We start from the raw sequence: 27,066 nt of genomic DNA, 5'->3' as shown, positions 1-27,066 counted from the left end.
GAGTGTGTCCAGCAGATCGAGGGAGGTTCTCCTTCCCCTCTACTCTGCCCTGGTGAGACCACATTTTGAGTGCTGCTTCCAGTTTTGGGCTCCCCAGTTTAAAAGGGAGAGAGATCTGCCAGAAAGAGTCCAACAAAGGGCTACAAGGATGATTAGAGTACTGGAGCACTGCTTTATGAGGAGAGGCTGAGGGACATAGGGCTTTTTAGTCTGGAGAAGAGAAGACTGAGAGAGGGTTTAATAAATGTTTATAAGTATCTGATGGCTGGGTGTTGGAGGGGAGGGACAGGCTCTGCTCACTTGTTTCCTGTGATAGGACAAGGAGCAATGGATATAAGCTGCAACACAGGAGGTTCCACCTCAACACAAGGCAGAGCTTCTTTCTTGTAAGGGTCCCAGAGCACTGGAACAGGCTGCCCAGAGAGGTTGTGGAGTCTCCTTCTCTGGGAGACTTTCAAGGCCTGTCTGGATGTGTGACCTGAGCTAGATTGTATGGTCCTGCTCTGGCAGGGGGTTTGGACTCGATGATCTCTTTGGGTCCCTTCCAACCCCTAACATCCTGCGATCCTGTGAAATACTGAGCTATAAGGGTCACTCACAGTACAGACAGGGGGAGACAAAACAAATTCATCATCACTCAGCTTGTGAATCTGCATCACCAGCCAGTCCCATACAGCAGTGGACTGAAAAGGTGACTTCTACAGCCAGGTGACAAAGGAAAGCTTTCAGTCAAAGCATGTCCAGAGTCACCCTTTGGATGACTATTGCACATTAACTACAGAAACAATAAAAAACCCAAAACAACCAAACTTGAAGGCCAGGGTTTCGACTCAGTCCCATCTCTACATCCCAGTGTTGTTCTGTTTTTAGATTCAGAGGGGATCTGCTGCTATTGGGCAGAGAAAGCAGAGATGCAAACCTGCAGTCCTGCAATGTCCATCTTCTCTCGAACGCTGAACTTCTGGCCGATCAGCCTCAGCTTTGGCACACAGTAGAGCACCATGCTGTTAAACTGCAACAAGGGAAGGCTGTGAGCAGAGGCATTACATGCTGGCCAAGTCTGCAGCCTGCCAGGACCCATGTGTTTCACTCTAAAATGCCCTCCTAAGAGGAATTTAAGGAGCAAGCCAGGCTCATATGTTGTTACTTGAAAGGAACGAACAGAAGTGAACCATGTTGGGCATCACTTCCTTTTTCTTCCCTTCTCTCTGGTACCAGTTCAAGCACCTTGAAAGCTAATGGGAGTCACTCACTCCATATCAGTGAGAGCTGGCCACCGTATGCAGCAAAGCACAGCCAGAAACACACCTTCTTGGGCACTTTGGAAAGGCACAGACTCTGAGTAGGAAGGTGAGAAAGGCTCCTTTGGGCCTGACAAGCCATCAGCAAAGGCACAAGTGTGGAAGAAGGAAGAAAATCCTCAAGGGAAAAGCATAAAGAGAAAAGTGCTGCTCAAAGGGGTAGCTGGGCTCAGTTGGTGAATGGGTTTTGTGTCTGAGATTAGGCAGACAGAAAAGAAAGATGGAAAGGTACCACCTCCCAGCAAATCTCTGCAAATAAGGGAGTGACAAGAGCACTCACCAGGAACAAATACCTATCCTGTGCTGTGCCGTTCTTGGCTGAGAGCTTCTGAATGTGTCCTTCTTTGATGAGCTCATTGGCCGGGTTTACAATATCCTCCTCACCGCCCAGCCGCTCGTAGACTTCCAACAGCTTGTGCATCTTCTCCTGCAAGCACAAACCCCCCAGCAGCCTTTTCTTACAGGTTTCTGTGAACTGACAGAAAAAGCACCAACACAGAAAGCAACTGCACGCTCCTGCTGTGGAGATGCTGTGTAGAACAGCTGCTGAAGGCTCAGATCAGAACAATTTCCACTGACACACACCCCGGTCAAGAGAAGATGCTGGACTCAAATTAAAGCAGATGGCTTCAAAACTGGCTTTCACTGAGCCACACTGAAAACACAGACACCAGCTGGCTGCTTCCCTGCAGCAGCCACAGGAAGTGTGGCCTCAGTGTCCCTGTCAGACAGGGGAAGGAAGCCAGGGTCTGATGTGGAAGGGGATGGCAACCCTTGAGCCCAGACCTGACCCTACAGCGTTGCAGATCTGTTGGATACAAAAGCTGCTGCCAAGGCACTTGGGTGCACGAAGGAGCTAACAGCTCTAACTCTGAAGTCTTTCAGTGGCAACGCACTGGCTGCTCCACAGCAAATACCTGTGAACATTCAAAGCCTCAGCGGTCTCACACTGCCAGCCTTCACAAGTGTGCCTTACTGTGCTAGTTGGAAGCTAGCTGGAATGTTTTGGTGAGAAGAACTAGATTACAGGCTGTGGAAAGAAAACAAGGGCGATGTCTACTTCGCTCATAGGTTTGCTGAGATGTATAAGAACAAGAATCAAAACACAGATAAAGTAGTTCTCACTTCTGCTGGGGAACTGACTGAGCTGCATCTTACTCTCTAACCTCACCCTCTACTTTGGACTAATCCACTTTGCTTCCTAACCCCCCTGCCCGAACCTCCATTCTTCCTTGGGACTGGGGTAAGGTTGAGAGGGGTAGGGGGAAGGTGAAGGGGCGGTTGAGAGCCCCTCCTGGGGACTCAGGTTTCTGGGAGGGCTGCTGTGTTTCTGTATTACTTTTACCTTGTATATTTCTGTATATAACTGTATATACTGTAAATATCTGCTTGTATATTGTGCTAGATGTAAATATAAGCTTCATTCACATTTCCAGAGCTGGCTGAGGCTAGTCTGGGTGATTTCTAAAGTGTGGGGGGGCAGGGAACACCCAAACCATCACACTTAGCCAAGCTACTGACACATACTCAATGCACACTAGGCAAAGGGCCAAAATCCTCCCAAACTAACCTCCAGCCTGGTGAAAGCCTGCAGGACTCAAAAAATAGGCTGTGAATCTTCAAGGAGGCCTTATGAGACCTAACTGGGACACTTTCAATAGAGAGCAAATACTGAGTTCTATGAAGGCCTCCTTGTCAAACCACTGGGTCCTTCAGAGCAAGGAAAGTGACATTTAGACCCAACACCCCATGATAATGCCACACAAGAAGATCATTTATGGTAAGAGAGAACTCCAACACCCAACTGATGTTTAAAGCTTGAGAATTTGAAAATTCTCCCCAGACTACTTGACTGTAGTTTGGGGCTCCCCAGTTTAACAGGGAGATGGATCTGCTGGAGAGAGTCCAACAGAAGGCTACAAGGATGATTAGGGGACTGGAGCACTGCCTTATGAGGAGAGGCTGAGGGACATGGGGCTGTTTAGTCTGGAGAAGAGAACAGTGAGAGGGGATTTAATAAATGGCTGCAAATATCTGAGGGTTGGGGGTAAGGAGGCAGGGCCCAGGCTCTGCTCACTTGCTCCCTGGGATAGGACAAGGAGCAGTAGATGGAAGCTGCAGCACAGGAGGTTCCAGCTCAACACAAGGGGGAATTTCTTTACTGTAAGAGTCACAGAGCACTGGAACAGGCTCCCCAGAGAAGCTGTGGAGTCTCCTTCTCTGGAGCCTTTCAAGGCCTGTCTGGATATGTTCCTCTGTGATCTGTGCTAGATTGTGTGGTCCTGCTCTGGCAGGGGTGTTAGACTCAATGATCTCTTTGGGTCTCTTCCAACCCCTAACATCCTGTGATCCCACATGACTGAGCCTCTTGCACTGGGGGAGCCCTGCTCAGCCAAGGCTTTCAGCAGAAGGCAGCCCCACTCTGCAGTGCCCACTCACCATCTTGCGGATGGCTGCGTTCGAGTGGTTCGCTGCCGTCGATATCAGCTCCAATGACTCTGCAATAAAAGGTAGCAACAGTTATGCCTGCTCTGGATTGTAGCTGTTCATAGCACCTCGGGGTTTTCACCTCACTGATTACTGTTTTTCCTGCAAAACTCTGCTGCAGAAGCAAGGCCAGCATTTTGTCCTGCCATAATGTGAAAGGACTGCGCACAAGCAGCTCTGTACATGATTCCTGCGTGTTCAGCTGAGCTGAGTGCATCCCAAGGATTCATTTCTCTCTCTCCTGAAGTCTAGGCAAGCCAAAACCACAGTGACCAAAGAAAGCTGAACAAAAACTAACCCTCTAAGAACTAGCCTACTAAAAGTTAACTTCAGTGTCACTGAAGCCTTCACAAGCATGTTTTTAGGAGCTTGCCTAGGCAAGCTGTTTATTCCTCCACCTACTGTCAGGATGACCTCCTGCATTTGTCCTCAGCCATACAATGGATTACATAAAAATGACAGATGTCCTACCATCAGAAACTTCAGTATTTTGCCAGTTATTTGCCAGAGCTCCCTTCACTGACACATCAACCCTTCTCTGCTCTCTACTCAAAACCTCTTTGTGCTGTATTTCACAACCATTTGCTTCACTCGGGTGACCATTACTAGCACAGTTGTATCTGAACACATAGAAAAAGCTCTGCAGGATTGTATGGTGCTCATTAGACACAGAAGAGTTCACATGTACTTTCAGCATCTTTCCTGTCTGGAGACTCTTCTGGAAGTTTCTTTAAATAGTCCTTTAGGAGAAGCTCGTAACGAGGAATCCTCTGCACTGGTTCAAGCATGTGATGCTGCAGCGTCAGATTCCCACACACCTCCTGCTTCTGGAAGGGAGAGAAAACAGACACTGGTAAACAGCAATGAAAAATGACCATTCCCACACTGTCAGAAGAGTGTGAGACTTCACACATGCACAGACTCATTTAGTTAGAAAAGACCCTTAAGATCATCAACTGTAAAACAGACTCCACCACTGTCCTGTATGGCAGTCACAAAGTGACTGACACTTCAGAAAGCTATGGCAGGGGCTCGGCACAAGTGGGAGACAGCAAAACATCTGCATGCTCATTGTACAGTGCTTGCTGCGCACAACTGTGCAGAGAGCAGGCTGGGTTCACACAGAAAAAGGTTAAGAGAAAGCCATGGGGAAGGAGGGCCTGGTAGGAGAGGACCTTCCCCAGTTCCTGCTTCCAAAAGTCACCAGCCAGCAGCCCCTGGCCCTCCCTACAGGGCCCCTCCTCTCCCAGCTCCCTGGGGGATTGCTTGATTCCCAACAGCTGGCCCAGCCACAATCCTTCCATTTAGGGCAGGCAGCTGAGCTCCCTCTCCAGACTAAGCCACTCCTTGCCAGCCTTCCCCACCAAAAGCATGAGCTTTGTCTGCCCTGCAGCAGCCCGGGGATGCCTGCAAGCCTGCTGAAGCATGCAGCATCCCCTCAGCTGGCCTAGAGCCTGAAGAGGAGGAGAGAAGGGTTCCATGCTGGCCTATGCATAGCTCTTCTCCCCTCCACCTCCCCCCAGCTTTTTATATTGTTAGAACACATAAAAATCCATGCTAGGCATCCTGGTGCGGAGCTGTAATCCCCAGGAGCTGCCTGCCACTTTGTAAAGCTCAGCAAAGTTTCACCAGCAGCAGATACTGTTACTGACATTCCCCAAGTTAGAATGAAAACATACATGCCAAAAAAGCAATCACAACTGCTAATGGGGAAGAGAAATCAGAAAGAGTTTAGCAATGGATATTTATGGCCAGAGCTGTTGGCTAGTGGCAAACTTTCCTTCTGTGACTTCTGATGCTCACAGAAACACAGGTTGGAAAAGACCTTTAAAATCATCGAGTCCAACCTATCACTAACACCTTCTAATTAACTAAACCATGGCACTAAGTGCCTCATCTAGACTCCTTTTAAACACCTCCAGGCATGGGGACTCCACCACCTTCTCCGGGCAGCCCATTCCAATGCCAATCACTCTTGCTGTGAAAAGCTTCCTAACACCCAGCCTAAACCTGCCCTGGAGCAGTTTGAGACTGTGTCCTCCTGTTCTGTCACTGGGTACCTGAGAAAAGAGACCAACCCCCACCCAGCTACAATCTCCTTTCAGGTAGTTGTAGAGAGCAATAAGATCTCCCCGAGTCTCCTCTTTTCCAGGCTGAACAACCCCAGCTCCCTCAGCTGCTTCTTTTAGGGCTTGTGCTCCTCTTAAATGTGTGAGTAAGAAAAAGCCACCTATGTGAAAAACCTGTGTCACAGCAGGGGAGAGAGGAGTGCCAGCAGAGCAGTGTGATTTTAGCATTCCAGCAGCACTCTCTTGTAGCTAACCAGTGTGTCATGCACTGCAAACCCCAACCCCCTCACACAAACAGCTGAGGATCTCCAAAGCACACTATGCCAACCAACAACATACCTGTATGTTCTGAACGACATCTTTGAATGGAGAGGACCTCTGCATGCACGTGTTCACCATGTCCATTGCTCTGTCGAAGTTCTTCACATACTCTCCATACATCTTCAGGAAAGGAGCCAGTTTCTGCAGGATGTCTCCCAGCCGTGGGTTGACACTCCTGTGGGAAGCAGAGAGAGAAGGCCTGAGATCTCTGGCAGTCAGAGCTATCTTCAGAGCCCTGAGAGGTGAGAACTGTGGCTCTCCCTTACAGGCATAAACACACACAGCCTGGCAGTCCTTGTTTGCATGTAAGTTGAAAGCAATCTATAAGGTATCCTAACCTTAAACCTTAACCTAGCCATAGGAAGGATGACATTCCTGTCCCCACCTCACTCTTCACAGTGACAATCGACCTGAACCTGACTATGTGTTGTTAGAGGCACCTCTGTGTGTCTCTGCTGTGCAGCACAAAAATCTTGAGGCAAGCTTCCACTTCTCAAAAATAATTTTCCACCCCAGCCAAAGTGCAGAGGCCTTAATGCAGAGATGGTGCTCAGTCCAGCTGGGCAGTCCCACGGGGCCAGACACATGTCCACCTAGACACCTCTGCAGGCTGGGGCTCCTCAATTCAAAGATATGTTGAAGTACTGGAAGGTGCCCGGAGAATGGCAGCAAGGCTGGTGAGGGGTTTGGAGCACAGCCCTGTGAAGAGAGGCTGAGGAAGCTGGGGATGTGCAGCCTGGAGAAGAGGAGGCTCAGGGCAGAGCTCATTGCTGTCTACAACTACCTGAAGGGAGGCTGGAGCCAGGTGGGGGTTGGTCTCCTCTCCCAGGCAACCAGCAACAGAACAAGGGGACACAGTCTCAAGCTGCGCCGGGGAAGGTCTAGGTTGGATGTTAGGAGGAAGTTGTTGGCAGAGAGAGTGATTGGCATTGGAATGGGCTGCCCAGGGAGATGGTGGAGTCAGTGTCCCTGGATGTGTTCAAGAAAAGCCTGTCTGAGGCACTTAGTGCCATGGTCTAGCTGATTGGACAGGGCTGGGTGCTAGGTTGGACTGGATGATCTTGGAGGTCTCTTCCAGCATGGTTGATTCTATGAAAATAAGCAACTTCCTTCCCACTACTGCAATTTCATAGAACTGCACTAAAAGGAGAGTGGAACTATGGAAAGGAAAACAGCTCTGGCAGCACTTGGGGCTGAAAAAATTCTCACAGCATACTCTGGAGGTTCTGAGTTCTGAGGTCTGGTCCTGCAGTCAGAAATGTTGGAGAGACTCCATACCAGTGAATTACAGCTGCAAACCTGGAGCCAGGCTAGGCCTCATCCTTGGTACAGTTTCTTGAGAGTGGATTTTACAGTGATTGCAATAACAGGTACTCACCATTCTTGTGTGATTCTTGTTTTCAGCTCAGGAAGGAGAAACTGTCCATGGAAACAGTAGATGGAAGAAATATTTGAGAAGATGCCCGTTATCACTTCAGATGAAATGCCTGCTTCTGACAGCTTCATGCAGAACACCTGCAGGAGGCAAGGAGTCAGTGCCAGGAGGCATTTGCAAAGACACCCCTAGACATGCTGGCTTTGGACTGCAGGGTTACAGAGCTGAGCACCAAATCTTTGCCTGCCTTCAGGGTCTGTCAGGATGTTCACCAAACATAAGCCAGTCAGGGTTAGATTCCTAACTATGGGCCACAGTCAGCATTGGTAACATCTGTGGAGCAAGTTGAGAAAGACTGATAGATGCTACTGAGAAGATCAGGCACCTCGGCTTTGGGAGTGCAGGTCACAAAGAACCACTCCCTGCAGGGCTCTTCCTCCTGCCTGAGGCAGGTTTGTTTCTCTGGGGGCACAATGACACTGCATTGAACAAAAAAAGGAAAGGCACTCCTTGGATTTCTAAGGTCTGGAAAAGGTCTCCCTGATCATCCAAAGCAAATGTTGGAAAGTCTTCACAGAAGTCCTAGAGGACTCCACAAGTCTCAGCTTCCAACATTGTTTCTAGCTAGATGACAATTTTTTTTCTTCCCTTTTCCTTCTTGCTTTGCAAAAGTATTTGGTGTGCACTGACTCATCCCCACTTTTACTTCCTTCTTGCCTATCCGTTTTTTTTTTGTTCTTTGACATCACTAGAGCAATGCCTGACCCCTGTAGACTCAGCTTGGTGTTTCTGTGGAAGGAAGTTCAGCCTCATCACACCAGTTCCACTTTATCCCCACGCGTAAACCTTCTGGACGATCATTACGAAATGTGGTGGATGAAAGTGAGCCCCAGCTGGGCTGTGAGCATGGAGCTGGCCTGGGTGGCCTCGATTTAGTACAGCTCTGGCACATTACAGAGCAATCTTGGATTTCATCACTTCTCAGTGCCTGCAGCACCCTTGCGATTTCCTCTCCATGCATGCTCAGGATGGAACTGAATGTCGATGGCATCTAAGGCTGGATCAAAGGCTGCTGCTTCCCCGTTCCTGACACCCTCAAACTCAGAGACCTCCTCTAAGACCCACAGCACAAAGCCTGGCCAGCAAACTCCAGCTCCCACCTAGAAATGGCATGTTCACACTATTGGGCTGAATGGGAGACACTATTGCTGCTCACAGGAAAGAAAGGGAATGGATCCAAAACTGAATTACCTGGTCCAACAGATGGAGTCTTTTCACATAAGCTTCTTCTGTATGCAGCAGCTCATTTGCGATGTTGAATAGCTTTTGGGGCTCTGTACACTGAAAAAAAGGGCACAAATAACAAATCCATCTGCACCTGCAAACCTCAGTTTCATCAGCTGCTCTTTTCCATTTTCTCAGTGGGCCAAAATCTCTGCCAGCAGGGGAGCCTGGACTGCAGGAAGGTAACAGTTCAGAACCTGCTCCACATCCCTTACCAATGGGTTTGTTCCAGGGACATTTTTAAAGCTGTATTCTGAAGGAGCAGTTAGTGATGCAGCCTCAGTGGCTGAGCAGGACATCACTCCAGTTCATCATGGTTTTCTATCAAGAACCACAAGCCTCCTCCAAATCTGGAAATAAGTCCAGACTTAGGCACTAAGTCTGTACTGAGGCACTAGACTGTAAATCAACTGTTCTCCTTTTCAGAGTCAGGTCCTGTAACTGAGAAGAAAACTAGAAACCAGACCTGTTGGCCTCAGATTTCGCTCCCTGACCCACAGGACCCTCCCCTATGGCATAATTTTGTGCAGCTTTCAATGCCAGCCCATTCCCTGGAAAGCATTTCAGCAATGCAACCCAAGCCACTCTGTGAAGTCTTTCATTAAGCTACATTAAAAACCAGAATGTGAAAGGACTTATTAAAAATCTTGAAGGCAGTTATGAAGCACTAACTTTATTCACAGTTTCTCCAAAAGCTACATAGGCTCTTGGCTCTCTAAGTGCTTTAAAACACCTGAACTATTAGGATGACAGCTAAAGCTTTCTGACAAACTCTACACACCTTTGTAAGGGTCTAAATGCCATGCTTACAGAGAACCAAATCAGCCCAGAGCTGAGGGTTGCCTGCTTTGTGTTCAGGAACACAAAACGGGCAGCAAGATGATCAAACATAGGGAAACTTTACTGGGCTGCATCCAGGAAAAAAATGATAACTGAGATGAAAGCAAAGGAGATAGATAAATGATTAATGGAACAGACAGCAGCAACTGCATGCAATTATTTACTGCTTTTTCCAGGGGAAAACTAAAAGGTAGCAAGTAAAATTATGAAGATGCTGTTTCAAAACCAAGAGCCATTTCCTTAAGCATATGGCAAACTTTCAGGCAGGGTGATGGAAGTCCTGGACAAAGCCACGGAGTACAAGTCCAGACAAAGTGTGTGAAACGTGCAGGGCTGTTCTCAGCTCAGGAAGCACCTGGGCTCCTCACCAGTACTGCTCTCCATCCCAACAGCCTGTCTCTGTGAACTTGCTAGCATTTGTGGCAGGCATTTCTAAACATAACTGTGCAGGCCACCACCACACCACTAGGGAACATCAATTAAATTCTCTCTTTAAGATTCTTCAGTATTGCCTGATTTTGTTTCTAAGCACAGTTGACAAGAACAATGTAAATCCCCCTGCCAGCAAAGCACAGGACGAGTGGAAGAGCTGGAAGCCATGAACTCAAACACACCAAAACGCAGTCAACCCCTGTGAAATGAAGCTGTGCTCAGCACGAAGGACCCACAGTCCTGTGACACCAGCACTGAGGGAAGGTGAGCAGCTTTTGTGCATGTGGAAAGGCATCAGCCTTCTTTCAGTGCAATGCTTCTCTTCCAGGCACAACCCTGCAAGTGGTGTGCCATGAACAAAGCACACTCTGCCTTCCCTGCTACTCCAACCACTTTTAGGCTAAGCTTCGAAGGTGCTACACAACATCCTGCTCTCCAGTCATTCATGCTATATATATTACTGTTTAGGGAAAAAGAACTACAAATAATAGCAGAGCCAAGCTTTGAACTTGTTACAAGCAAATCCAACAGCTTAAAATGAAGTGCACTGCTGGCCATCCCAATTGCAGCTCACTCTGAGGGTCTCTCACAGAAGGAATTTCCCTGCCAGCTCTGCTGGGCACAGAAGAGTGCCTGAACAAAGAGCCCTGATGTATCAGGCCAGCAAGCCAGCTGCCAAGAGCATACTTGGATTTGTTTGAATTCAGAATTTGAAAAATAACCATTTCTAACCAAATACTTTTGTTCTCAGATGTAAATCTTTACACAACAGAGGCACTTTGTAACCTCCTGACCTTCTCCATCTGCAGCTCAGTTTAGATTTCCAATAAACTTGCTGACATCTGCTTAAATACCAAACAACTGCTGAACAGACTCCCAGCTTGAGCTCAGCCCTGAAGAGTGACACTGTCTTCAGTGGCTGTCTCTGCTAGGGGCAGCTACCTGTGTTTTTCAGACTCATTTGCAACATATTTGCCTTTCAAAGCACACAGATTTTTTAATTAATTAGCAGATTAATTAGTCATGAGCAACTCTGTTCTTCAACCCCGGTGCTGTCCCACAGCAGCAGAGCTTGAACAGAGCCCGAGTCGCAGCTCAGCTCAGTGTGACCAAGGCATTTCATGGTCTGTGTCTCTAAAGGAACAGGAAAGCAGCTCTGCAAACTCAGATGTGCATTATTCTTATTCCTTATATTTACAGCCTGCGGCAGGCTCTGGGCTGTTTGGTTCCTCTCACTGCATGTCACCGCTGCTGTGCCCAAGGTGGCTGCTGCATGCTCAGCACGGCCACAGCACCGGGCTGCTGGCCCCAGCCACGCACCGCAGTTCCATCTCCTGCAGCCTTGTTCCCAGGGCTGGGCTGGGGGCGGGGGGTGACAAGAGGCAAGGAAAGGGAAGCGGCGAGCGCTAACTTCTTGGACACAGGGAGCTGTGATGCCTGCAGCAGCAAGCACCCGATGCTCGCAGCAGCAAGCACCCGATGCTCGCAGCAGCAAGCGCCCGATGCCGGCAGCAGCAAGCGCCCGATGCCGGCAGCAGCAAGCGCCCGATGCTGGCAGCAGCAAGCGCCCGATGCCGGCAGCAGCAAGCGCCCGATGCCGGCAGCAGCAAGCGCCCGATGCTCGCAGCAGCAGCAAGCGCCCGATGCCGGCAGCAGCAAGCGCCCGATGCTGGCAGCAGCAAGCGCCCGATGCCCGCAGCAGCAAGCGCCCGATGCTCTCTCGCTGCCTTGTGAAAGGTTCAAAAATTCATTTCCAGCTGTGACTGCCTGTAAAGGGTTAACCCTCCTGGGGGGATGGCCTTGAACCTGTCCCAGGTCCTCCCGACTCCTCCCCGGGGGTGAGTCTGAACCTGACACCAGGTGTAGTGCTTAACCCACTCCCATTTCCTGTGTAGTCCCTGTGAAAACACAAGAACTCCTTGACTCCTTCTCTCTTGCCCTACCTACCTGCCTCTGCCCACCTGTTCCTGCTGCTCTTTTGTGTTACCACATGGCCATCCTTCCATGGTGGACAAACCCATTGCCATCATTCTGCTTGTAGATATATATTTTGTATCTTGTTTTTTCCTTCCCTATACCTCTTTGTAACTCCCTTACCTCAAATACCTTTTATTTATTGTTAAACTTCTCTCTTTTAACTTCCAAATCGAAGTGAGACTATTTATTTGGGTGTGGTTTACCTTTTCCTTTCTACATCTAATTCCTTTATTGGTAAAAGGTTGGGGGGGGAGGGAAAAGCATCCTATAATTGTTATTGGTTCTATTAACTGTAGTTGAGTCTCTGGGAAATTTAAACTAGAACCAAGACACTGCCCATTAAACATTTTAAATCAAAAGAAAACACCAGCCTGAAATCAAACAGAAGCAGCTTCTCATAAGGGTCAGACTGATACCTGTGCTGGGAATATATCTGTATCTCAAACAGCCCCGGCACAGACACCAGCTGGGGAAGGGCAGACGCTGAGCTCAGCTGCGCAATGATCTGGCCACAAGCACATCATCACTGCTCCTTGCCAACCTTCTCACTGACCTGGCTGGGTGGCTGCCAAACACGCCTGGACCACAAACTCAGGGATGAAAAGACTGACCTGGTTATGAGGCAAAGCAAATCTGAAATGAAAATCTAAAGTAAAAGACCAAGGTCTGATATGAGGAACCTTGGGCAGTACCCTGAAGCAACCATTCTCAGCTTGCATCTGGAGCACAAGAAGCTTTCAGTGACTGCTGTAGAAAGCTGCTTTAGAATCATAGAATCAACCAGGTTGGAAGAGACCTCCAAGATCATCCAGTCCAACCTAGCACCCAGCCCTAACCAATCAACTAGACCATGGCACTAAGTGCCTCATCCAGTCTTTTCTTGAAGACCCCCAGGGACGGTGCCTCCACCACCTCCCTGGGCAGCCCATTCCAATGGGAAATCACTCTCTCTGTGAAAAACTTCTTCCTAATATCCAGCCTATACCTACCCTGGCACAACTTGAGACTGTGTCCCCTTGTTCTATTGCTGGTTACCTGGCAGAAGAGGCCACCCCCCACCTGGCTACAGTGCCCCTTCAGGTAGTTGTAGACAGTAATAAGATCACCCCTGAACCTCCTCCAGGGTAAACAGGCCCAGCTCCCTCAACCTCTCCTCATAGGATTTGTGCTCCAGGCCCCTCACCAGCTTTGTTGCCCTTCTCTGGACATGTTCCAGCACCTCAACATCTTTCTTGAATTGAGTGGCCCAGAACTGGACACAGCACTCAAGGTGTGGCCTGACCAGTGCTGAGTACAGGGGAAGAATAACCTCCCTTGTCCTACTGGCCACACTGTTCCTGATGCAGGCCAGGATGCCATTGGCTCTCTTGGCCACCTGGGCACACTGCTGGCTCATCTTCAGCTTACTATCTATCAGTACCCCCAGGTCCCTTTCCTTCTGGCTGCTCTCCAGCCACTCAGTCCCCAGCCTATAGAGGGGACTTTGATGCAGCTTACATTACAATCATAGATGGTTATGCTTTAAAACCCCAGTGGTCACCTCTAAGATGAACACAAGTTCACAGAAATATTATAGACTCATTTCCTGCTCAACAGAGCTGAAACAAATGTGGAAAAGTTATCCTGTGCTTGGTCATGCTCCTTGCTGGGACTGAATCTCCATTTCTTCCGGATATTTAGCCAAGTTGATGAGAACACACACCACTGGCTCAGGAAACTCAGACAGCAAAACCATGGAGCTCTGCACATACACACAGATAATCTCACCCTGAGGTCTGACTTGTAGGACTACAGGCCAAATTTCCCAACACAAACTGTACAGTAAAATCAGAAGTGAAACTCCAGCCACATGCAGGGAGTATGGAAGCCTCTGCCAGTGACTGTAGGAGGCCCACATGAGACTTCATTATTGTGTTTTACACAGCAGGAAGCAGGACAGATGGAGAAAGGCTTTTTTTGGTGACTACTAACAACCACATATTACTCTCAGTGAAAAATATCTAAATAGAAAGTTATGAAGTGTTGGCCACCTCAGGAGCATCACTCTGTGGTTCTCAGGCAGCTGGCAAGCCGCATAGCCTCTCACCTCACTTTATGGTCCTTTCCCCTTTTTGTTTTGTAACCATCAAAGCCAACATGCCTCAGTCCCTGGAGCTCCCAGCATCTTCCAAGGCATTATCCAAACTAATAAATCCCCCTTCTTCATTTCCATTTGGATAAAAGACAACTGGGAAGCCCAAGAAGCCACTCCTCAGATTTTTAAAGCACATTCCAGTACTGTTGTGTCAATAGTAAGACCTGTTAGGCTGTGCTGCAGATTCCAAGGGAAGCTACATCACACCGCAGAGCTAAAGCTAGACTAAAGCAAGCCACACAAGTCAATCATCAGGCAATGCTGCTTCCCCAGCCATGGGATGTGTGGATGGAAAGGGATCTGAAGTAAAAGGGAAGGAAGAAGCAAATCTGATTTTTTTCCCCATACTTCCCTTTATTCATAAGCTTCACTTCATATCCCAGGAGGTCTTGAGCCATCCTTAAATCATTTTGCAGCTGTGCTTCTGATGCATCCCCACCAACTACAACAAAGCTTCCTAGAAGCCTGCAGCTTCAGTAAAGAGCTGCTTACCTCTGCCCTGCAGCTGCTCAGCTGGCACTGCACAGAGAAAGGGGGAAGCAGGAAAAAGATGCTGGCTCCAGACTAAAGGGCTCCCCAGCTCTCAAGTTAGCAGCTGGTGCTGACTGAACTCTCCTCTCTTCCTTTCAGCAGGGCAGACACCTTGCTTCTGGAAAAGGACTAGTTTTATCATGGGTGATGTGAACTGCCAGCTTCAGCTGCACTGAACATGGCCAAGTGCCAGGTCCTGCACCTGGGACACAACAACCCCATGATGAGCTACAGACTTGGTGATATGTGGTTGGAAAGCTGCAACTTGGAGCGGGACCTGGGGGTGTCGGTTGGCAGTCACTGAACACGAGCCAGCAGTTTCCAGGTGGCCAAGAAAGCCAATGGCATCCTGGCTTGAGTTAGAAACAGGGTGGGAAGCAGGGACAGAGAGGTGACCATCCTCCTGTGCTCAGCACTGCTGAGGCCACGCCTACAGTGCTGTGTTCAGCTCTGGGCCCCCAACTCCAGGACGGACATTGAGGAGCTGGAGAATGCCCAGAGAAGGACAAGGAGGCTGGAGAAGGGCCTGGAGCACCTGGGCTATGAGGAGAGGCTGAGGGAGCTGGGGGTGTTTGGTGTGAAGAAGATGAGGCTGAGAGGAGACCTTGTTGCTCTCTACAGCTCCCTGAAGGGAGCTCCTTGGTGTGAAGTGACAGGAGCAGAGGAAATGGTTCCAAGCTGCCCTAGGGGAGGTTCAGGCTGAATGCTAGGAAATATTTCTGCACTGGAAGGGTTCTCAGACACTGGAACAGGCTGCGCAGGGCAGTGCTGGAGTCACCATCTCTGGAAGTGTTCAAGCAGCCCATGGAGCTGGTGCTTAGGGACATGGTTTAGTGTTGACCCTGCAGTGCAGGGTTGAGGGTTGGACTGGCTGAGCTTGGAGGTCTCTTTCAACTGGCTGTATTCTGTGATTCTGTGACTGAACAAGTCAGCTTTGAATGGTACTGGCTCTCTTTGCTGGAAGCTGTGCTCCTTAGTCCATAGTGCTCGAACCCTGCCACAGAATAAAAAGGGGCAGTGGAAGGATGATGCGGACGCCTAACACACAAATCAGCTTCATGCACCACATTCCCAGAAGAGGGCACAAGAGAAAGCAGCAGAATTCTAAGCTCCTCACGGCTGTGGCAAACCAGCCCCTTTGGTGCAGCTTGGTCATGGTCAAAAATGCCTTTTGAAAGGTGAGAATGACTCAAAACACAAGAGAGAACCTGCTGTGTATCACATACATGCCCTTCAGGAAGAAGAGAAGCACAACAAACTCTCAAGCCCTCTCAAGGCAAGGGCAGCAGGCAAAACAAGAGATCCCCTGGGCTTAACTGTGAACTTCTGGATCTGCTCAGACCCAAAAGGGAAACATACCAGAGATGAAAAACTGTAATGTCACCTGTTGAAGATTGCAAGGGCAATACCAGGGCATGCAGAGATGCAGCTAGGGAAGCAAAAGCTCAGCTTGAGCAGCAACTGGCCAAAGATGTCAGAAACCTCAAGAAAGGGTTCTTCAGATACATTCACAAGAAGCAGGAACAGGAGGAGATCACTGGCCCACTACTGATCAGGAGAGGTGATCCAGTCACCAACAGCACTGCACAAGTCCTCAACATCATCTTCACCTCATCTTTACCAATGCTGCTGGGTCCCAGGCCACAGAAACAAGGCTGCAGGTTGGTGCAGACACAGACCCTTCACTGAAGCCAGAGTGGCTGTGTCAGCTGCTACAGGAGCTCGATCTGTGCAAGTCTAAGGGCCCAGATGCCATCCATCTGGGGGTGCTCAAAGCTGGCTGATGTCCTTGTGGGGCTGCTCTCCATAATCACTGGGGAGTCATGGAGATCAGGAGACATCCCTGAAAACTAAAAGACTAAACTCATCCCTGTCTACAAGAAGGGTTCCAAGAAGGACCCAAGTAATTACAGACCCATTAGCCCCAGCTCAATCCCTGGGAAGGTTATGGAACAAATCCTCCTGGGGACCATCACCAGTCAGCTGTGGCACAAGACCTGGGCAAGCCAGAATGGATCCACCAGGGGCCGGTGGTGCTTGACAAACCTGAACACCTTCTGTGACAAAGCCACTCACTGGGTCAGTGCAGGGCAAGCAGTGGACATTGTCTACCTGGACTTCTCCAAGGCTTTGGACAAGGTGTCCCACAGCCTCCTCCTAGAGAAACTTGACACCTTACAGCCCAGACAAATCATCTGTGGGGTGGGTGTGGAACTGACTGCCAGACCCTACTCAGAGGGTGGCAGTCAATGGTTCCTTCTCAACCTGGCAGCCAGACACAAGTGGGGTCCCCCAGGGATCGACACTGAGCCCAACACTGGTTAGTATCTTCAGAAGTGATCTGCATGTTGGGATCAAGACCTCCCTGATGAAGTTTGTAGATGACACCAAGATGAGTGGGGAGGTTGACACTCCAGAAGGGAGAAGTCACCCTCCAGGAAGACCTGGACTGGCTGCAGTTCTTATGAGGTTCAGCAGGGACAAATACAGGCTCTTGCACCTGGGAATACATAACCCAGGAGCACAGCTCGGACTGGGATCCACCTGGCTGGAGGTCAGCCCTGTGGCAAGGCCTTGGTGGACAACAAGCCCAGCATGAGTGAACATTAAGTTGCAGAGACAAAACAAGCGAACAGGATGCTGGGTTGCATCATTGAGAGCATCAGCAGCAGGGATAAAGAAGTCATTGTCCCACACAGCTCAGTGCTGCTCAAACCACACCTGGAGCACTGGATGCACTTTTGGTCCCTGCTGTACAAAAAAGATGTGGACAGGTTGGAATGTGTCCAGAGAGAGGCCAGGAGAATGATCAGAGGCCTGCCAGCCTTAAAATCCAACAGCATTTCTCAGCAAATCACTTCTTTGTCATATGGTGACTTCTTCTGCTTGGGTTTGTGACAGTTGGCTTGATACTGGCCCAAATGCAGATTTTATACCCTATTAAAGATCATCTTAATTTATTGCATTTTCTCTTGCATGTTGCAGCAAATAACCTTTCAAATACCATTTCAGTTGCACACAGAAGTCTCCAGCTGCTTTGTTTAGATAAAACAAGATGCACAAATTAAACAAAGCAGTGTCTCACTGTGTGTGCAAACACAGGAGGGGAAAACCAACAGCTGCAGCTCAGCAGCCTTGCCTGGACATGGTCTCGCTGCCCACCTGAAATGTAAACAAGGCTTCACCACAGGCTGGTGAAGAGATACACCCAGCATAAGAGAGACATCCAGAGGCTGGAATGGGCCTAGAGGAGGCCACAAAGATGAGCAGTGGGCTGGAGAACCTCTCCTATGGGGACAGGCTGGGAGAGTTGGGGCGGTTCAGAAGAGAACGATCCAGGGAGACCTTAGAGCAGATCCAGTACCTGAAGGGGAGCTATAGGAGACCTGGGGAAGGACTTTTGACAAAGGCTGGGAGTGATGGGAGAAGAGGGAATAGATTGAAGTTGGAGGAGAGGAGATTGAGACTGGAGGTTAGGAAGAAATTCTTGACAGTGAGAGTGGCGAGATACTGGAACAGGCTGCCCAAGGAAGCTGTGGATGCTCCCTTCCTGGAGGTACTCAAGGCCAACTTGGATGAGACTTTGAGCAACCTAGTCTGGTGCTAGGTGTCCCTGCCCATGGCAAGGGGTTAGAACTAAATGACTTTTAAGGTCCCTTCCAACCCAAACCATTCCTTGCATCTGTATCAAAAGAGGCATGAGATACAGAGACACACTAGTTGGAGTCTCCATCACTCGGCTGTTTCCTGCAGTCCCAGAAGAAGTCCCTGCCCACAAGATCTCCACAGTGTGCCCAGCTGGCCAGGAGAATCAATGGCCAGTATGGCCAGTAGGACAAGGGAGGTTATTCTTCCCCTGTACTCAACACTTGTCAGGCCACACCTTGAGTACTGGGTCCAGTTCTGGGCCCTTCAATTCAAAGATATGTTGAAGTACCGGAATGTGTCCAGAGAAGGGCGATGGAGCTGGTGAGGGGCCTGGAGTACAACCCTGTGAGAGGAGAGGCTGTGGGAGCTGGGGGATGTTTAGCCTGGAGAAGAGGATGCTCAGGGGTGACTTCACTGCTGTCTACAACTAACTGAAGGGAGGTTGTAGCCAGGGGACACAGTCTCAAGTTGTGCCAGGGGAGGTCTAGGCTGGATGTTAGGAGGAAGTTGTTGGCAGAGAGAGTGATTGGCATTGGAATGGGCTGCCCAGGGAGGAGGTGAAGTCACCGTCCCTGGATGTGCTGAAGAAAAGCCTGGCTGAGGCACTTAGTGCCATGGTCTAGTTGATCGGACAGGGCTGGGTGATAGGTTGGACTGGATGACCTTGGAGGTCTCTTCCAATCTGGTTGATTCTATTCCATTCTATTCTATTCTGGGCAGTAAGCACCCTGTCGTCCTACTGGATCCCCTGACCCATATTGCCATGTATTCACTCCTGCACAAGCCCAAGGCAATTTGCACTGCAGCCTTCCATGCCAGGCAGTCATGGCCCATGTTCGCAGTGCTAAGGCAAGAGTGTCCCCTCCACGGCTCTCCTGGAGGTGGAACAGGCCAACAAACTCTAGATGCCAGCTGCCAGGCAGGACTGCAGCCCCGCAGAGGTGAATGAGCTCCCCATCTACAGAAAGCAGGTGGGTTTGGCCAGACACACCTGGTTCATGCAGCCTTCACTGCTTCCTACTCTGTTGGGCCCTCTCCACTTTCTCCTGACTAATCTCATGCTAGCACCTGGTGTGTTTGCCATGCTCTGGGCTGGCAGAAGGAGCAGCATGGCAATGAAGTATCAGAGCTGCAAGGCAGCATCTGGATGACGTGGAAGGGAGGTGTGTCCAGTCACAGCAGCTTGAGCTAAAGCAGCAGGAAGAACACTGCATAAAGCCATGCATCCAGAAGAGAAAGCCCAGGCCATTTCATACCTTCCTTCAGGCACAGCTGCCTCACCAGGCTTCTGCTAGTTTTGGAGCAGAAGAGGACCCCCCAAAACATTAACTATACTCTGGAGCTGTACTTGTCAGCTCTTAGAAACACAGCTTGCACACCACACACAATTTCCATTGCTCTTCAACAGTCACCTGCCAATTTGACCCAGAAGCTACCAAATGAGTTTCCTCCACCACATCTCCCAAGGAACAAGCTCTTGACATGCACAGCTTGGGATGCATTTTGTGATTTGAGCAGCACCAGCTGATGTGTGTGAGTGCTACAGCTCACTAGCTCACTTCATTAGTTGCTAGAGCTCATCATATGTTTTAAAGCAGCCAAAATCCAGTATATCAGCTTCACTGGCATGATGGCTGAGAGGGTAAAAACACAACCAAAAAAACCAGCAAAACCCCCCAACAAACAAAACAAAACATAAACTGCTGCCAGATGGCACCAAAACAATCCCAGCAAACACGAAGTGGAAGATTTTGGAGACATTTTGCTCAAAGCATCTTCTGGTTTCTAGTGTTTTCCTGGAGAAATCTAACCCATTCTATCATCACTATTTGTAAGTGTCTGGGTAAACAGATCATCAAAGGAATCTTGCATTAATCTTATGCAACACAACAGCTTGGTCTACATTACCTTGGATTGGAAGAAAATCTCTTCTAGCTACAGTTTCCAGAAGAGCAATTGCCTATAAGTGCCCTCAGAACAAGTTGTTGTCACTTAAGCAGCAGTCACATCAAGAGAAGCACAGGCTCAGTGTGAAAGCCCCACCTAAAGAAGTCCAAAGCTCCTGTTGGAAGAGATTTCCAGCACACATATCCTACCTGGGAGCAAGGTCTTGACCTTGCAAGATGCACTACCCAGTCAGCCCCACACACAGCACAGGCTATGAGCTAACACCTAGAAGATGAACTTAGAGAACTCCAAACAAGAACTCAAGGTGTGAGTCTGTGGCTACAAAAGCACCTGAATTTTTACACCTGACCTCTGACTGTGATGGATTCTTTTACATGAAACCTTTTAAATCAAGACTCTGAACCTTGTTGGAAAAATGTTATCTAGGTTAAGTTACGACCTGCACTGAGCAGGAAATGATAATGACTGTCACCATCCTTTGACATAAAACCAGTCGACAAACAACCCAAACCTATGAAAATGATGCCAGGGGACCTCTGGCCAGAGTCAGGAGCTGGCTTCAAAGCACTTCAGAGCAGCTACCTTACCTTGTTTACATCCAAATACTCTAACTTTGGCACTTCTGCTGTCTCTTGCTCCTCGCTGCTTCCTTCATCAATGTCACTGTCTTCATCCTGCACAAAGTCTCTCTTGTGCTCCGCAGAGGAGGGTTTGGTGCCCTTTTTGTCAGGTTCCATCTCTCCTGGGTTCCCAGCCCCACTGGGCTTCTTTTGCTCTGTCCCCTCTTCGCTGGGGAAAGCTTCCCCTGCCACGCTACAAGAAGGACTGTCGATGCCACTGTCCCTGTTGGGAATCTTCCCGTTACTGCTCAGCTCTGCAGTTAAGTCCTTACTGCCCAGCTCTCCAGAGGACTCCTTGCTCACAGTCACAGCAGTAGAGTCTTCATGGCTCTTGTCGCCTATGCTTAGCTCTTTGATTTTCATGATGTCTGTGTTCGACAGATCTGTGCTACAAGGCAGCTCTGGCTCATTTTCACACTCTTCCCTTTTTTCATTTGTGGAAGAGCTGCTGGAGGCCACCAGGTCACAGTCACACGAGCTCAGTTGTTTGGATCCAGAGTCCAAGCCAGGTTCCATCTTAAGAGCCAAATTCAGCTGGTTTCTTTGAAGGATATGCACAGGCTGCCTGCAGGTGAAGAGAAAGCTCCACAGTCATTCAAACTGACACTCAGGTTTCAAGAGAACCCCAAGAACGAGAGGGCCTGGTTATCATTTGAGTCAAGTGTGTGCAAACTGCTGCAGTAAGATCCATCCACCCACCTCCACTACAAACACACCGCCCCTGGCTGTAAGTTCAGCTGCAATGGCACCACCCTGTCTCCAGGACAGCTTGGTTTGGTGGCTAGGGAGGGAGGAACCATCTCTTCAAAGAAGCATTTGATTGTGGGCTGATTTTAACAGGAACCTGTGTTCTTCAAGAGAACAAAGCCTGTGGGGCAAGGTATTTTCTGCCGAAGAGAGGATGCTTGTGAAGCACATGAAGGTATTAGGTTTTCGTTCCTAAAGACATGTTCCCAGACCCCCCTCCGGGGTGACCTGACACTCCAAGCACAGCATGGGCTCTGTCCCCACCTCCTCCCTCTTTATGACAAAACCCTACTTGGCTCCACCGGGCAGATTTGGTCTTCAGAGTTTAATGTGTCTGCAAAAGGAGTTGATTTACAGCCAAGTACCAATGTTTTTATCCTAGTTAGTGTTTCTTATGTAAGAAGTTTCAGAGGCAACACTGTTTCACAGCACACAGTGACTGAACTCTTTCCTGCCTCCAAGAAGCAAGCCAGCAGCATGTCTGACCCGCACTGCATCTCAGAGAGAAAACAATTAGTTTATATCACAATCATCAAGGTCCTATCATGCAAAAACCAATCCTAACATCAAATCAACTTACTGCAAGCAGACTCTGGGCCACTTGTTTCTTCTGGCAGAACACTTAGCAAATTCAGCAGGTCTTAAGTTCCTTAAGAACGATTTTGTGTTACAAGCTAGAATACATGCTTTTATTAACAAAGAAAGAAATAACAGTCCTCATCAGTCCAGTCAGTCAAGTTTTGCACTTCCAGTAGCTAAGGCCCAGAGAGAACTGCCCCCATGACCATTACAACCAGTGTCTCCCAAGGTAAGAGTGCAGGAAGGGTGACCAGAGCAGATCTCCCACACTTACCTAATGCTCTCAAACTTCTCAATGAGCGTGTTGACTCCTGCTGATATTGGGATTTCTTCCTCCCCAGGTGCTAAGCTCCTTGACAACTTGGGGTCAGCTGGTAAAGGCCGAGAAGGTGCAGGAGGAATTCTCTCCTGCCCAACTTTGAGATGGACAGGCTTAGGAGGTACTAATAAGAGACAGCAAAAAAATTGTGACTGTAAATCTCCATCTTCTTTATCCTGACCTCGTCATAAACCCCAAGCCCCAGTGCAGGATGAGGGGCATCCTATCCGTTCTTTCAGCATCCTTTATAAACTGCACAGGTGCAGTCCTGAAGCATTTCTTACACCAAAAGAAGAAGCTGTGTGCTGCAGAGCAGCACTGGGCTCCTCTTTTGTGTTTCTAGAGCTGTTTCTGACGCAGTAATGAAGCCAGCGGCTCGCAAGACTTCACCGTTTCCTTGTTACCAAACAGGATGCACAGCTCACACTTGGGTTTTGCAAATGTGCACCATCTCAATCACACCAACGAGCTTCCCCTCCCTCGACTTTGCAAAACTCAGGCACTCTGTGAAATCTCTTACACTGAGAAAAAAAAAACCAACCCAGATCAAAAAGAAACAAACCAACCCAAAAGCGAAGACACAAACCCAACCCCACTCTGCACTTCAGTGCCTTGTGCTTGCTTGGTCAAAAATGCCACAGGCAGCTTTTTTTTTTCCTTTCACTCTCCCTCCCCCATCTCTTCTGTGGTGTAGTCTTCATAAATTTCCTTCCTCTTTTGGTCCCAGGCTGAGCTGTGTACGATATAAATAAAGCAGACGTAAGAACGTGTGCCGCCTGCTGCTGGCTGTCCTGGCAGGCCGAGCTGCAAGGTACCCACACAGCCTGCTAGAGTGAAGAGCAATGCAGTTCTCACTTGGAAAATGATGCTTGCAGAGCAAATGGCTTAGGAAATAGGCCTGCCAGCGTGGCCTCAGCAGAGCTGAGCACAGTGGGGTGACCACCTCTCTGTCCCTGCTGCCCACCCAGTTTTTGATTCTTGGCCACCTGGGCACGCTGATGACTCTTATTTAATTGACTGTGAAGCAGAACCCCAGGTCCCTCTCAAACTACCTGCTTTCTACATCCACACTCACCTTAAGGCAAGCACCCCTTACAACACAGGATTTTAAACAACTCTGTCAAGCAGGTGTGGTGGTACTGGAGGCACCTGACAAACTGGCACTCCAAAAAGAGGCCATATGTCATTTCACTGCTGGAGAGACAGGACAGCAATTAATCCTCTCCTGAGCAACTACTGCAGGTTTTTTAACATTCAGAAGTTGCAGGGAGATCAGCAGACCTGCCTGGAGACAAGCTGGAACATCCTTCTCTTCTATCATACTTTGGATTGCCACCTAATGTCTGTGAGTCACAGAATCACAGCATGGTCTGGGTTGGAAAGGACCTCTAAAGGTCATCCAGCCCAACCCCATCTGCACTCAGCAGGGTCATCCTCAACTAGATCAGGTTGCCCAGACCCCTGCCGAGCATCACCTTGAATATCTCCAGGGATGAGGCCTCAACCACCTTCCTGGGCAACCTGTTCCAGTGTTCCACTACTCCCATGGCACAGAACTTGTTCCCAACACCCAATATAAATCTGCTCTGTTCTAGTTTTAAGCCATTGCCTCTTGTCCTGTCACTGCAGACCTCTGTAAATAGTCTCTCTGCAACTTTCTTGTAGCCCCTCCAGGTACTGGAAGGCTGTCATGAGGTCTCCCTAGAGCCTTCTCTTCTCCAGGCTGAACAACCCCAGCTTCCTCAGCTTGTCCTCATAGCAGAGCTGCTCCAACCCCCTGATCACTTTCATGGCCCTCCTTTGCACCCTCTCCATCAGGTCCACGTCCTTCTTGTGTTGAGGGCTCCAGAGCAATGTGGCAGAATCACCTCACTCGATCTGCTGAGCATGTAGGTCTGTGGAGTTACAGCAGCTCACAGGCTACCCTCGCATGGGACTGCCGTGCACAGCTCTTAGAGCAAATGGAAAACAGACGACCAGGTTTAAACAATGAGCTATTCTTACCTACATACTTGAAAAACATGAAGTTACTAAGGAATGAAAATAATATTGCTACATTAAACTTACACCTCGCAGCTGCACGAGGTGTGACAATGCTGCAGGAAATAGAAATGGACAAGTTAGGCATTCTGCTATTCCCAAATCCACTACTTCTTGAAGGCTTCTCTAAGAAGTTACAGAACACTGGAAAAAATGAAGACAATAAAACCCTACCAGCTGTACTTGAACCTCAGAACATAAAGTACCTATTTTGCTGTGGCCAGTGCATTTAGAACACTTCACATGCACCAGAAGCTCGTACAGCTGCTAGAAGGACAAAGCTACTTGCCTTGGGGCTTCTGCAGAGGATGTGTTTTGGGCAGTGGAGTTTTGGTTTTGGGCTTTCTTCCAGCTTGATGGATACATTGTGCTGGGCTGATGTGCTGCAGTTCTCCACATGCTTCCAGTGCTTGGTTTGAGTCAATGTGGCATTTGATTTGGAAAGGAGAACAAGGGCAACCTGCGAGGAGAAAGAAAAGAAACATTCATTTCACTGTTACTGTGGCAGAAAAACTGTGCTCCTTGCAGAAGTGTGGCACTCATCCAAGCTCCTGAGAGAGGAGGTGTTAGCAGAGGGGTGAGCCATTCATTCACAAGTGATTTGCCATTGGAATGGGCTGCCTAGGAAGGTGGTGGAGTTGCCATCACTGGAGGTGTTAAAAGACTGGATAAGGCACTTAGTGCCATGGTCTGGTTGATTGGACAGGGCTGGGTGCTAGGTTGGACTGGATGATCTTGGAGGTCTCTTCCAATCTGGTTGATTCTATGATTCTAAATCAGTACAATCAATCTACCTGTTATGGGTTTAAGAAGCACAGAGATTCCTAAGTCCTCCAGGAGCACCAGAGAGTACAAGTGATGGATGCTGGAAAGTGCAATCTCTGTTATTTCATTCCCATCAGCCTGCACCCCAACATAAACATGCACTACCCTCTGCCTCTTTCTCCCTCCCTCTATTCCCAGCATGGACTCTTCTCTCTTGTGGTGTAGGGGAGGTTTGCAGCCTTCTGCAGCCTTGGTAAAGCTAGTTTTTGCCCCCTGGTATGAGGGGAAAGCAGAGAGGCATGGGGGGAGGATTGAGGCCTCATATTTGGCCTGGTTGGGGGGAAAGTCTTGGAAGCTGTTGGCTTAGAGTTGGTTTTAGAAAGGTTCAGGTTGGAGAACTGGGCCAAGGCTCGATATAGAATCATAGAATGGTTTAGGTTGGAAGGGACCTCAAAGATCATCCAGTTCCAAACCCCTGCCATAGGCAGGGACACCTCCCACTAGAACAGGTCACTCAAGGTCTCATCCAACCTGGCCTTGAACACCTCCAGGGAGATTGTGGAGCACAGAATCACCAATTCTGTGATCCATAACCTACCTGGGCAACCTGTGCACTGGCACCCTCACCGTACGGAACTTCTTCCTAACATCTAGTTCAAATCTCCCCTCTGCCAGCTTAAACCCATTACTCCTCGTCCTGTCATCACAACACCTTGCAAACAGTCCCTCCCCACCCCTCCTGTAGGCTCCCTCCAGACACTGGAAGGTTTGCATTTCTGTATGTGTTTGTGAACAGTATTTCCAGTTAAACTTCCAATCCTGCATGGAGCATTTTGATTTTACTCCTTTGGGGAGGGCTAAAATAGCTCGAACTAAGACACTACCCAGCCCAAACAATCACCTCATACCAACTGACTGCTAAGGACAGGTAGGATTTCACCTGTCCCACCTTTAATCCACCAGTGATCCCTTTGCTGAGAACATCCAACAGAAGAGAGGAAACAGCAGAGTTGCAAAGCATTTCAAAAGGAGTTCTCCAAACAGCAACACAAAAGCCCCCAGCATGTGGAATCCACCTTGCTGACAGTGAATAGGAAATGTGTCCCACTCCAGGGAATGGCCCTGGAGCCATTCCTTTAGATTTAATCATTCAGATTGCAGTGTACTGCTCTCTCTGCTTTGCCTCTGTACATAAACCATTAATGCTCCCTCAAAAGGCTCTGGTCTAGAAGATGCAATTAAGATATGATCCAGTGGGGAAACAGAGAAAGGAGTGATTAATAGATTTGTTTGTCTTTTAATTTCACATCCTTAACTGATTTCTGTGGGCACTGTGGAAATAAATCTATATATCCATTTTCACATAGTGCAGACATGACACTAAGTTGGGTGGGAGTTTTGACCTGCTTGAAGGTAGAAAGGCTCTTTGGAAAGATCTGTCTGAGCTGGATAGATGGGGCAAAGCCAACTGTGTGAGATTCAACAAGCACAGAGTTCTGATGGTATCAAACCAGGATGTGACCATTTGAACACAGACTTTGAAACCTGAGCCACACAGAACACTTGGGAATATTACCTGAGGGATGGCCTCAAACTGCAGTAATTTGCACAGCAATACAGAGTTAAATAGCAAACCAAATAACAAACCTCCCCAAACCATAAAAGCCTGGATCAGGCACTTAGTGCCAT

General features: G+C 48.8%; 1 protein-coding gene across 4 annotated transcripts in view; it reads right to left on the bottom strand.

Annotated features, from left to right (window-relative positions):
* Window positions 1-27,066, bottom strand: part of FGD3 (FYVE, RhoGEF and PH domain containing 3) — a 94,936-nt gene that overhangs the window by 22,336 nt on the left and 45,534 nt on the right. For all 4 annotated transcript variants that reach the window (XR_010305165.1, XM_064156270.1, XM_064156272.1 and 1 more), the window contains exons 2-11: window positions 24,902-25,072; window positions 22,528-22,696; window positions 20,895-21,492; window positions 8,805-8,894; window positions 7,557-7,693; window positions 6,197-6,353; window positions 4,477-4,615; window positions 3,741-3,799; window positions 1,582-1,728; window positions 920-1,012 (exon numbers count right to left, since the gene is read on the bottom strand). Coding sequence is in view for 3 of the 4 variants with exons in the window: in XM_064156270.1 (XP_064012340.1) it covers window positions 920-1,012; window positions 1,582-1,728; window positions 3,741-3,799; window positions 4,477-4,615; window positions 6,197-6,353; window positions 7,557-7,693; window positions 8,805-8,894; window positions 20,895-21,492; window positions 22,528-22,696; window positions 24,902-25,072 (1,760 nt within the window). In the remaining variant the exon portion in view is untranslated. The remainder of the gene's footprint in view (window positions 1-919; window positions 1,013-1,581; window positions 1,729-3,740; window positions 3,800-4,476; window positions 4,616-6,196; window positions 6,354-7,556; window positions 7,694-8,804; window positions 8,895-20,894; window positions 21,493-22,527; window positions 22,697-24,901; window positions 25,073-27,066) is intronic.

This window comes from Pogoniulus pusillus, chromosome 16, assembly GCF_015220805.1.
Source record: "Pogoniulus pusillus isolate bPogPus1 chromosome 16, bPogPus1.pri, whole genome shotgun sequence".
NCBI classification, from domain to species: Eukaryota; Metazoa; Chordata; class Aves; order Piciformes; family Lybiidae; genus Pogoniulus; species Pogoniulus pusillus.
The sequence above is the reverse complement of the archived record's forward strand: the minus strand, read 5'-3'. Positions and strand labels throughout refer to the sequence as shown.